The following is a 13,433-nucleotide window of genomic DNA, read 5'->3' on the forward strand; positions in this document are numbered from 1 at the left end:
TGAACAGGTTAAGGTCAGTCTATACTGCAGTAACATCAGTCTGAACACTGGCCTGAGCTCAGCTCCTGCTTCAGTCTCTGTGCAGGACTGCTCCAGCTCCTCAAGTGGAAAAGGGAGACACAACTGTAAAGCAATGAGACTTGCAGCTGCCACTCACAGATACAAAATAAAACATACTATTTTTAGAGGTATTTTAAGGGTGCTGAAAGAACTGAACTAGTGATGAGATGTGAACCTTCTGGATTAATCTGCCTCACTGACCATTAACTCATGCTCCTAGTTTATGGAAGAATTCGTGATGCTGTTAGGAATAACCACCAGTAGAGTAGGTCAAAAGTAATCATAAAAGTCTCTATGATAGAAAAGGAAAAGTGTTACTATTCTAATCAGTCCTTCCAGGTGAGAATGAAAGCTCATTCAGAAATTGATAAACTATTTAATTAGTAGTTTCTAAGCCTCTTTCTGTACTTCTATTATGCTAAATTTCTGGGGCTCATTTAATTTCCCACCCTTCCTGTAATCCTGTACCTCAAATGAAACTCACCCTCTTTTTCTCTTAGGCAACAGTGAAAATAAGAAAAGCAAGGGAATTCTACTGCTGGTATTGTTCTCTTTTGTTGACATTCATCTCCACTTGCTGGCCCATTGTAGAAAAGCTTAGCTCCTGTTTAGTCTCAAGGAGAAGGAGAAAATGCACTGCTTCCTGCCATATGAAACTATGTCCCAGACAAGGAATGACATCCTCCCAAGGACACACTGGGAAACCATAATCTTAGCTTTGGGATTTTTGGATTTGAGAGTATATTGCAGATGGTCTGCACTGATGCACACAAGAGAATGTAATTAAAATTCAAAATGGACCTGATTTATCTGAAGAAGTCACCTCAAAACAGTGGGATGAACTTTTGTAAGAACAAGTGCATGGTTCTACATGTAGGCAGGAATAATCAGCTACAATAATACAGCATAGGAAACAGCAGGCTAGGTAGAAATTTATCAGAAGAAAGTGTGAGATTATTGTAGACTGACACCAACATGGATAAGCAATATCAGGCCTGAATGAAGTGACAGACAACAGAACTCAGTATAGTTTGAAAAACACCTGAAACAATCCCTCCACTGCATTAGTAAAATTTTAGATGCAACACTGGGCATTTCAAGGTAAGGAAAAATTTAATATTAGTTTAAGATAATAGAATAGAAAAGCAAGTACATACAAAAATGTTTCAGTGAGAAAAGGAATGAAAAAGTTCCTGCCACTCACTTTTCAGTGTGATAGGGCAAAAGTATTAGCAATGTGAAAGAAGAGAAGAGTATCCAAAGAAACCTCTTGCACTGAACATTGAAGTCTATGTTAAAATGTACAATTAACATTAATCCAAAAAAATGCAGATATTATAAAAAAAATCATTGCTGGTAGGATGCCAACCAAGAATTAAAACCCCACATTTTCTGATGCTTCTTTGCAACAGGGGAGGACTAAACATATTTCTGTAGGCATGTCTGTAGAGATAATCATGGGCATGGAAAAGGAGACAAAATAGAGAATATCATGATATACAATTCTGAAGTGCTGCACTCAATACATGTTGATAAAAGATTGCAATAACAAAATACCATAAGGTCAGCTGCTATGCAAAATACAATGTCAGGAAATCCCATTTTGATTATTTCCTGTCTCATGAGCTTTATATTTAAAATGGAAAAGGTACACTTACACAGAACTACCTGTTGCCCCACAGTGATTTACCAAACCATTGGAGTTTACAAAAAGGTTACAAGCTGCCTTAATGTATTACAAGTTTAAACAGTGTTTATCACTGTATCTTAATTATCTAATGGAAAAATGCTTACTGTTCATTGTAGCATGGACAATAACTGCAATGAGAGTCATGGATTGCGAAGAAGAAACTCCCCCTCTCCAGGTCAAGAGGAAGGTTGTGGTACAACAAATATAATTGGGTGAGTGGGCGCCCTATTAAAATGTATCCTTTACTGTAATTAAAAAACATTATTGCAGCTGTATATTCCCCTGACTTCTGCTTCAGTGTTCCTCCCTAACAAAATTCTTATTATCTACAAGAGCATCTGACATGTCTCACAAAATGATTTCTCAAGATTTTCTATATTTTTTTTCTGTTTCAAACACATAATATTGCACCAAAAGATTAACTTGCTGATTTTCCAGATCAAAGATCTTTTATATCAGTAGATTTAGAAACCAGAGTAATGTAGGATTTTTTGAACTGGTATGAATACATCTACCAGAATTTAAATTAATATTTCAGCTCATAAAATGAAAGTATAATGTGGAAACCTACAGATGTCAGAGATTATTACTAAAGAAGCTAACTGATTTAAAATCAAATTGCAATTTGGATTTCAGGCAGCATAAATTTCTCCTGGAGAGCAGCTGATGTTTTGAGTGCAGTAGAAGTAATTGCGTTGCCAAGATTTATAAAAGATGACTTTTTGGCATGTTTTCTGAATTATCTTTCTAGAGCAAGCTGTAAGTTCCTATAACCAAACATGTTCTCTAAAGAAACTCTTGGGCAAGGTTCCTCATGCCATGTGTCTCAAAAGTGCTCTGTCTTCAGGACTATTCAACTGCAGTAGCTGCATCACTTGTGATATAGCAACTTGGTGTTGACTTCCCAGCACTTGTAACAAAGCATGCAAAGAGCTTTTGATTATCTACTCCACATAAGATGGAATTGCTCTGAAATTTAGAACCTAAGACCAGACAAAAGTATGCTGTAATCTGGCCTTAAAAAGCAGTGCTTGATGTTAAAGTTTTGCACAGAAGGCATTGGATGGGTATGAGGAGACCCATGTCTCTTCATATCTGGGGAATTTATCCCTGTTTTGGTTTTTTCCCCTATTACATTTTATTCAGCATACAAACAGATCTTGCATATTTATCGTGAACAAGGTAGAAAATGTTGCAAGTTTTCAGTAACAATACATAAGGCAATGAATTACACTATCCACCTGCCGCTAAGTATTGCAGATTTTCTGTTAGAAAGGAGAAAAGTGCCCAGAGGGTGGGATACAGTTGGACTCCTTTCCAGTAAATTTCTTTTCCCTGATTGGACACACTATCTTTCCCTTACTGAGAAAAATATTTGCTTCATTTGCTTAAAACTTTTAAAATCAGAACATACAAAGACAACTTTTATGTTGCACTTTCCAAAGCATTCTGGGCTGGAGAAATAGTACCAGATACTTTCAGAATATTCAGGTAATGACTTAGCATTTCAGGGTCTTCAGTATCAGATCATGTAACAAATTCCTAAAATGGATTAGATGAATAAGGGAGCTCATATCACAGAAGATGAATGCCAAATGAAAAATATGTGCCCACTAAAATTCTTCTGGGTACTCATCCAGTTGTCTTGATATCCATTTTCAGAAAGTCAGGGCTAAGACTGAGCTAAGCTTTTGACTTACAAATAAATTAAAAGAACTTACAGATCTTATTGCAATCTGCTACAAGACATGTCATTCCCAGTTTTGGGGGTATATCAGCTTGGCCAAGAAAGAATTATGTTTGATTTCCAACCAAATAACTGCTGGCCTATTTGCTAGTGACTTTAGAACCAGATGGATTCTATTAGACAATATTAATTTATTAATTCATATGGAGCTTTTTATATATCTAAAGGATGAAGGGGCTAAAGGGTCATGCCCTCAAATGACCTGCCATTAAGCTCACTGGAATATAATAATAGAGTCATTTAGATTTGAAAAGACCTTTAAGATCATCAAGTCCTACTGCTAACCCAGCACTGCCAAGGCCACCACAAGCTCTGTCCCTAAGGGCCACATCTACACATCTTTTAAATACCTCCAGGGATAGTGACTACCACTTTCCTGGGCAACCTGTTTAAATGCTTAGTACTATTTCTGTGAAGAAAGTTTTCCTTATATCTGATCTAAACCTCCCCTGTCACATTTCCTTTTGTCCTATTGATTGTTACCTGGGAGAATAGACTGACACCTATCTTGCCACAACCTTCTTTCAGGTAGAGAGTGATAAGGTCTATCCTGAGCTTCCCTTTCTCCAGCCTAAATGTCCTTAGCTCCCTCAGCTGCTCCTCACAGGACTTGTGCTACAGACCCTTCAGCAGCTCCACTGCCTTTCCCTGACACACTTCAGCCCCTCAATGTTTTTTGTACTGTGGAGCTCAGAACTGGACACAGGACTGAAGGTGTGACCTCACCAGTGCCAAGTACAGGGGGACAATACTTTTACCTGGTCCTTCTGGCCACACAATTGTTGATTCAGGCCAGGATGCCATTGGCCTTCTTGCCACCTGGGCACACACTGGTTTATGTTAGGCTGCTGTTGACCAGCACCCCCAGGTCCTTTATCCCTTGGGCATCATTCTGTCCCCAGCCTGTAGCACTGCATGGGGTTGTTGGGACCCAAGTGTAGGACCCAGTACTTGGCCTTATTGAACCATATCCAGTTGGCCTTGGCCTACTGATCCAGCCTGTCCAGAGCCCTCTGCAGAGCCTTCCTGCCCTCCAGCAGATGAACACACTCCTGCAGAACTTGGTGTTACTTGCAAACTGACTGAAGGTGCCCTAGATCCCCTCAACCAGGTCGTCAACAGGGACATTAAACAGGACTGACCAAATACTGAGCCCTGGGGAATTCCATGAGGGACCAGCTGCCAGCTGGATGAACTCCATTCAGCCGCCATTCTTTGGGCCAGGCCACCCAGCCAATTTGTCATGCATCCAGTACTTGTTCTACACCCAACACAGAAGGAAACAGCACAAACAGAACAGCTACTGGCAGTTTGCAAAACAAGATGAACTATCCTGGCAACATTTGTATTGGTATAATTGAATCTCTGCAAACAAACTTTGTCAATACTGCCTCTTCATTTAACAGCCCAGGCTGTAGAATCCCTTGACTACCTCAAAAGGACATACAAGGCAATGGATATGTTTCTTCAGCCATTCTAGTTAAACTACATCCAACAAACATAGACATTATTGACTTCATGTATTAAGAAGAAACATGGAACTGTATAGACTTTAGAAATAGAGAAATACTTTAGTAAATTACAGTCTTCTTACCCAATGTTTTGACAGGGTCAGAATAGTCAGAATCTGTAAACTGCCCTTTAATGTTAGTTGCTCTGAACTTAAATCTGTGAAAGAAAACCAGGAAAAGTAATGAAAAAAGTTGATGTGCATTTTCTTAAATATGGTTTCACTTCCAAACTAAAAGAATATATTTAAGTTTAGTGTAACATAATTTTAAATCATTATTCACCTGCAAAAGTGACATTATGACAGACAGCAAGAACTGTCAAAATCTTAAACGTATTAAAACACCCCAGTGTGAATTACTTATCTCAAATTTGGATTTATTTCATTTAAGAACTCAATAAGCATCTTTTTTTGCTTGAAAATTTTGTAAAAAAATTGCCTCCCATATCGACACTCAGGCAAAAAAATTAAAATTAGATACATATGATGATCAGTTTTCCTCCTTTTCTAATTTAACTATATGTTTTGAGTGTTTGCATAAATCTATATTGAACTTAAATCTTTCTCTTGGACAAACATGAAGACAAATGTACTTACAGGTACTGTCTTCTTGGTTTCAGTGGACCATTACATATTTTGTCTTGACTGCCTGGTATCAGACATGTAGTATCAGCACCTATGACATATATCTCTTCTTTCCCACTCAGATCTTCTTTTCCTTCTATGCATGGTGGGTTTGGAAAACCTTCATTTGTAAAATATGGCCTTGGTCTGTTGAAGTAGGCATCATACCACTTGGTAACATTCCCATCATGCTGAGCTATTGTCAAGAAAAGAAATAATAGATACAATTGACGTTCTAACCAGACTGCAATTAAAGACGTTACATAGGAAATTAATTTTTAAGAGCTTAGCATGCTATTGGTGCAATTTACACAAATAAGCCTATAACTGAATTTCCACTTAGACCCAAATTTCCTTACTATCCACACTATCCATGTTTTGTTAACTCTGAGTAAACCAACTAAATCATATCTAGAAAATCTGAGGGGTAATTTCACACAGCAATTCTCCCTGTAGAGGATATTATTTGCGCATGACACTCAGCTTTGAAACTGCGCATGGCTAGCTAGCTAGCAAAGGATTATTTCACAATTAAATTACTAGATTTCCATATGTGGATAGTACCCAGCAGCTCATAAGAAAAATCTTCACAATGTGGCTTAGCGTGGTATTCATTTATCTTTCAGTTCAAGAGACTTTTCACTGCAATAGTTATGAACTAAATGTCATTAGCATTAGTGCTAAAATTCAAAATTCAGAAGAAGGTGAGACACTTAAGGTACGTTCACTTAATGTGCATACTTTACTTCTATCCTTTGAAACCAAGTAAAATAGGGTATTTAAATATCAGGAGTCTGTCCTTCTTAGGTAAAGTAAGCCTGATCATGAGCTGTCCTATCATAAAACTCCCACTCACATTGGTAAGCAATTACTCAAAAGGTTTCACAGTGCTGTTCACACACGTATATGTTCATCAGCCCATACAAGGGAATAAACATTCTTACCCACAGTGTGCAGAGGGGATTTATATAACTCTCTGCCCCCATAATGAAATGGAAATATCAACTGCACATGGCTGCATTCTTTTACAAGCAACACTAATAGCAACAGAAGAATAACCTTGCCAAACCCCAAAAGTCTCGTATTTATTTATACTCACAAATGTGAAATGTTAGGGTGGTTTTCAAGGAAACAGAAAGTAAAGAACTGTAGTGATAAAATTAGGGACTGAATAATATTGGTGGCTTCAAACAGCATGGAAGACACTACACTGGAAAGCATTTCCAGAATCCAGTACCCAGCCCACAGGTATTGTGTGCCCTTAATGCTGTTGCCACAGCAGAAGTGACTTTGTTGTCTGTCTTCTAAAATGAAATTACTGAAATCCAAGGAACAAATTAAAAAGACAAACAGCCTGAACCTGAAAACAGTTTTCAAGGGAATTTATTAAACTCTACCTCCAGCTTCCACAACAAGAACTTGTATCTTCTTGATAGGGCCATGATCATCACTGTAATAACATATTGGCATTCTGATTGTAATTGTTGTAGCTGTGACAAGTAATGCTCCATTGGTATCATAAACTGGTGCTGGTTTCTTTTTGGGCCTTGGTGGTTCTGTTTTTAAGAAAAGATATACAACAGAATTCTGTTTTACAATACTTACACTGGAGGTACGTTGTTAAAGGCACACAGCTGAGTTATGCAAAAAAATCTCCAGCATATTTTCAGGGACAACTTAATGTTCTACTTAGTATCTTAAGCCTCTAAAAACCATATTCTGATGAATGCCTACATATATAATTTTCAATTAAAAGAAAAAACAATAAAAAGAGTGAATTTTAATTTTTCAATTAATATCAATCAATGACTTTGTTTCACAACTGTGATACTGCATACTTAGCTATTCCTATGTCATATCCTAAGCTGTTTGCTGATAGTGATTAAAATATTGAACTTGATATGATTATTTCAATGAGTCTGCATGTGTTTGACAGTATGCCTCTGATACAAATAGCAAATGATCAGCAAAACTGAACACTACAATTCAAGGGGATCAATTATACATTCCTGTTCCTACATTATGCAGCCCCTAATTACTAGCTCAAGGCACACAGCTGTGTAATCACAGGTGGAAGAGCAATTTCTTCAGAATTTATAGAGATTTCAGATACAGCATACTTTATGGGACATACCTTTGATATCCATGGTTATTTTCAATTGAATTTTTGGCCCTGCACCAGCACCATTAATTGCATACACCTTAAAAAAACAAACATTTGTTTTAATGAGTATTGTAATAGCTTCATATTTGCCAATTCTGGATACATCTGTAGCAGCAATAAATGCTGAAACACTCCTTTTGTCATTCACACTAGGCTAGAACTTACTTTATATTGCTTTGAAATCCTAAGTGTGGTAACACTTCTCTGCTTATAGTGTAGCTCTCAAAAAAGGAGTAAGCAAGTTCACTTAAAGAATGACCTTTCCTCCTCCCATGTCCCAGTCTCTGACTATTTGAAAGTACTTCATGCGCATACTTCTGGCAAGCTCCCCTTGCAGAACTGGACCTTTCATGTCCAGTGAGTAATGCCAGTACTGTAATTAAGAGAGACATTTAGTCTTGTGCTTGTGACTATGTGTCACAAATTGCTTTGCTACATGAACTGGTCATCCAGACTAGTGATGCATCCTGCTCTCGCTTGCTCTATCCTGTTCATTTCTCCCCTTGTTCCTCACACTTGCCTCTCTTTGCACCCCAGCTTACATTCTTGGCATGAAAATCTCATATTCAGCTGAAGTTTCAAACTAATCTCATACTTATATCAAAGAAAAAGAAATAGTCCCCTCCCCAAAAAATGTATCAGTCCTTACGCTGACATTATAGGTATGTCCTCCTTTTAGTCCTTCTATCATGGCAGTGACTGACTGATCTTTTTTTTCAATGACACTAAGGTTGTGTATCTGGATGGCAGCAGGGTCATCTTCATTGTAAACCATAGCTTGATACACTTGAATATTTCCATTTGGTTCAGATGGTGGCACAAATGTTACTTGGAATTTTGTTACTTCATCTGGTATCTTCTGAAAAGTTATGTTGTTAGGTGGGTCTTCAGGCACTGAAATAAATATTTCAATGACCCACTTAATCAGTTTACTACTATTATTATTAGAGAAAAACCTGAAAAATTAAAATTATATTTTTTGTATATCAGTATTATTTCATTGATATTTTTTGGGTTGTATTCAAAATTCTCAAATACTTTTTGCATATGTAAATATTCATAAACACAATAAAAGGTGAAATATCTACTGAAATTGTTTTCTTAATGATGGCACTGAATGCTACAAACTTTTAAAATAATGATTAAATAACACTCAGTAGTCGCTACTTAGAAATTTTTTTCCCGATTATCTATTTTAAAAGCCTGAAAGCATCATTATGCCTTGAAATACATCTGGGGTTGACAAATCCTTGCACAAGTTGACAAGCAAGAAGCAAGAGTCAGTGAGTATTCCTTTCTGAAAACAGCAGAGTATTCCTCTATTAACAGCAAGCTCCCTCCCAACATATAAACAAGCCACTGTGCTCCTAAGAGTCTCTGCTTTTCACAACTAAATCTTTAGGAAAATTTTTCCACTAACTGATGCCCAGACACAAGCACAAAGTGCATTTTCCCTGGAGGCAGTATCTTGTCAAATGCTGATTCCAGTAGCTTATTCTTAAGACAGCAAAGATATAAATCATTTTCCCAATGTCCCTATCTGAAGGAAAAGGCTGTAACATTCTTTCCAGGCAGCTAAATATTTATTGCTCTACCTGAGCAGACAAGTATGTGGCGTGACCTCTAAATAGTGAAATCAAGCAGTGGAAAGTAAACACATTCCCTCAGCCAAGGATTTAGATGCAGTTGTCCTATTTCCCAGGTTTTTTATACTAGCCAACAAATGCTTACTGAGGCTTCTCTGCAGTAAGTCTGTGTCAACTGGTCCTAACTACGCCATATGCTGAGCTGTACAAGCCAGATGAAATGAGATGGAAAAAAATAAACCTGTTCCTCTCCGAAGTTACTGCACCTCCTAATGTATCACATATTGATATAAGGAAAAGAGCTACCAGAAAAGGTACCACAGGATGCTGCCTGTCTCAGAATAGACCCAGCTACCACATAGCCACATCTTTTTCCACAGCACAAGAGCATATGATCTTCCAGGCATAGAAATAGGTAATGAAATCATTAGAATTTATCTTATTTAAAGCGTTGGAGCTATCTATATTTATATCTATATCCATATCCATATCCATATCTATATCTATACACATACATATACATATAGCATCATATCAATAGGGACCTTGGATTTTCATACATCAAAAGAAAGATAACTGATAAATAAAATCACTGTGCGGTACGCTTAAAACTGACATTAACCTGAGTATGTAACTAAAAAGTTGTTCTGCAGCAGACCTTCTAGAGTTATGATAATTATGCTTTGTACACAAGTGATAATTAGTTTGAATGAAACAGAACTTCAATACCTCTTGAGAAAATAGTTTTAGTGTTTTGCTTGTTTGCTGGTTTAAACAGTGGAAAACAATTCAAAACCAGCAATAGAGTAGATAGAGTGCAACCATGATCTATGTATGTAGAGTTAGGACTAAATCTTCCTCATGTATATATTTATATATTTGTACTAATTATAGTTTTCTAAACAAATGCAAAGGCTGTCTATTTTTCTTTAACATCTCATCTCTCAATTTTATTTCTCTTACTAACTTTACATCATCATCTACTTTTGTCACCTTAATATCTAGCTCATTCTCCAGATTGTTTAGAATCTGTGGAACAGCTAACTCAAGCAGAGTTTCCTATGGGCCTTCACTAGCAACTTCCTTCCACAGAGAATACACAGATAATGTCCTCAAGTGTGCACAGATACCACTTCTAAATGGTAGGATTCACTTCCCTTATTTTTTTATGTTTAAATTTTGCACCAAAACCAAGGATGTTGTATGAAGTTTTCAGTAGTATCTTAACAGCTACCTCCACAAAGAAGTCATCCCTGACTAAGACAGGTATCTCATATATACATGGTAATGTATAGATAGAACCTTTCTCTTCATTGCCCATAGAAGTAATCTAGTTGGCTGTGTTCCACATAGCCAACTTTTACATGGAGCAAGATAGGATCCAGCATAGCTGAAGGTAAATCTTAGTATTTATAACCATCTCTTTTTTGTTGTCTGACACCTTTTTAAATATTAAAGAAAAAATATTGTGAGGACAAATCTGTATTAAAAGCCTACCTTGTGTTTAAAGTCCTCATGTATTTGTCAAATTAAAGAAAACCTGTGAATTTTGATCTGTATAAAGTAGAAAAAAGTTACAAACCTGCTTCAAAAGTGGAGACAATTACAGGGGAACTAGGCTTGCCTTCTAGGAGCGCAGCATTAACATCCCCTGTAAAGGCAATGATCACTACAGAATACCTTGTAAATGCTTTCAAATCAGAAATTTCTAAGATTTTATCCTCCTCATTTGTCTTCAGAAACTGAGCTTTATAGTTGTCATTATCCACCTGTAAAAAAAACCAGTAAAATAAAAAAAAGTTGTTACAAGGCTTGAAACAGCAAAAGCAGGAAATTATTATTTTAATATCTTATTTAAGTTTTATCCTTCCACTTCCCTAACTAGTTATATAAAAAGGGTTCACAAGGAGTCTCTGGATCCCAAGTGTACAAAGCTGTGCTGGGGAATACACTCCCATCTAACCCCTTCTGGCACTTCATGAAGTTTGTGGTTAAGGGAATGGGCTCTTTGCTTGGTGCTGTCTCACACCAAGCAAACATGAACCAATTTGGAGACACTGGGCCAGGGTAATTATGGTGACCTGAAACAGACATCAAACTAGGCAAAGATCCAGAAGATGAGCATCTATGTATCAGAAGATTGTTTGGGAATACAATTAGGAAGTTGGGCAGCAATGTATAATGTTGATACAACAGTGGAAGGTGCAATTCTTCTTTGGATATATTCATAGAAGCTCTTTTTTTATGAGAGTTGGAAAGGATTAATTCTCCCAGCAGAAACCTGGAAAGCTTTAAGGTTCATTCTAAAAATGAGTGGAGTATACGAGACCTAGAAATAACTTTAAAATATAAAAAAGGATGTTAATAAATTGAAGATAACCTGCTGTTTACAGTGTTCACAAAAATATGAATAGCTATTTCACTTACCCAAAAACCAAACAGAATTAAAAATTACACAATCTGCATTGATATACCTAAAAATGTAACTAAAACCATGACTATGAATTTAGTTATCAGCTAAATAATATGTTGAGGGTTGCTGAGCAATTTTCAGTGCTGGATATTATATGATAAAGATAATGAACAATTTTTGAGGAATACTTTAGGTACACTTGTTTCTGTGTTTAGAGCAGGCTACAGGTTGAATTGCATTGTGGATACCTCTCATCTTTTAATCTCAAATAATCTGTAGTTCTGTAGAAAAATCTCCTGTGTTGGATTTTATGTCCAATTAATCACTTCCAATGGTATCTTCAAAAACAACAAAAAGGAAAAAATGGGTACTTTTCTAGTGTTTCATCAAGTATCAATTACAAAATTGCATTTATGTATATTCCCACTGCTTCAGTTAATAATGTTTTTATTATTGTTTCTTCAGTGTGTAATTTGAAAAGAGAATTAGGTAGCTGTACAGTAGTTTTCCCACTGAACAAAATCTGTATTAAATGCAGCTGATAAAACATTAGAACAGTTCAAGCATACCATTTATTTGACAGATAGGCATATATCCCCACTGAGAATTAACCTGAACTAAACTTTCTGATGAATTACACAGACATTCATTTCCTGGGGTGGCCATCAAGAGCTGAAACATTTTCTTCTTTCTGACTATCAAGAATCTGGCATATAAATATTTATCCAACAGCTAAAGTATAATCACAGCACTACATCATTAAATTTATTTCTATTCTCCATGAATTTTAATGGTTAAGTTCCATTTTCCTTACCTATTTCCAGGAATATTTTATTCAGAATTACAGTACAACAAACAAAACCATGACTAGGAGGAAAAATAATGGAGTAGTTTTTAGCTTTTCTGATCCTTAAAGCTGCAAGGCACATCTTAGTAATTTAAGCAGAATCCTAATACATTCATTTATGAATACTAATTATTAACTTTCAGTATATAACAGAAGAAAAACCTGAATTATTCTGTTCTATGATGCTATTTTTATAAATATTTAAAGATACTCAGTTGAGAATAAAAATGAGTAAAGTTATACGTACTGGAAGTTTGTGGAATTTGGAGTCTTCATAAAACTTTCCCACTGGGACAATAAAATATATACTAAAAATTTCACTGAAAAAGACTGGGACAGCTTTACTGGTCTTTAGGAAGGAAGGAGTTTGTCTACAAAAATTCTCCAGAACTGGCACCTGTAGTGCCAGTTGTTAGACAGACAACATCTAATTACAGGGAATCCATAAACATAAACCTGGTTATATGAAAGATACTTTGGAAAAAACCCAAAAAATTCACTTTATAAAAACTGGTCCTCCAAACTGAAGATTTAAAACAGTTTTTTAAGCTCCTTTCAAATGCTGGAACGTTCCATAGATCACCTTCCTTCAAGAGTTTTATTATAACTTATCTTGATAAGGTATTTATAATATTTTTAGAGTGTAGATTGAGAGATATCATTGATAACTTTGGAATTTTCAGACAGAGAGGAAATTTTTTCAATACAAATTGATAAAATATTAAATCCCAAAAAATTCAAGCTTTGAAAACTTAATTTTTAAGTTTTATAGAAACATAAAATGTTTTCCTG

The 13,433-nt window shown here is 36.1% G+C and overlaps 1 protein-coding gene across 1 annotated transcript in view; it reads right to left on the reverse strand.

Moving 5' to 3' along the window:
• The window catches only part of PTPRQ (protein tyrosine phosphatase receptor type Q), a 99,796-nt gene that overhangs the window by 26,800 nt on the left and 59,563 nt on the right, over window positions 1-13,433 (reverse strand). Inside the window, exons 28-33 of the mRNA XM_005419270.2 lie at window positions 10,964-11,150; window positions 8,445-8,689; window positions 7,766-7,832; window positions 7,029-7,187; window positions 5,605-5,827; window positions 5,092-5,165 (exon numbers count right to left, since the gene is read on the reverse strand). Of these exons, the coding sequence (XP_005419327.1) occupies window positions 5,092-5,165; window positions 5,605-5,827; window positions 7,029-7,187; window positions 7,766-7,832; window positions 8,445-8,689; window positions 10,964-11,150 (955 nt within the window). The remainder of the gene's footprint in view (window positions 1-5,091; window positions 5,166-5,604; window positions 5,828-7,028; window positions 7,188-7,765; window positions 7,833-8,444; window positions 8,690-10,963; window positions 11,151-13,433) is intronic.

Source organism: Geospiza fortis, unplaced genomic scaffold (genome assembly GCF_000277835.1).
Source record: "Geospiza fortis unplaced genomic scaffold, GeoFor_1.0 scaffold166, whole genome shotgun sequence".
Taxonomy (NCBI): domain Eukaryota; kingdom Metazoa; phylum Chordata; class Aves; order Passeriformes; family Thraupidae; genus Geospiza; species Geospiza fortis.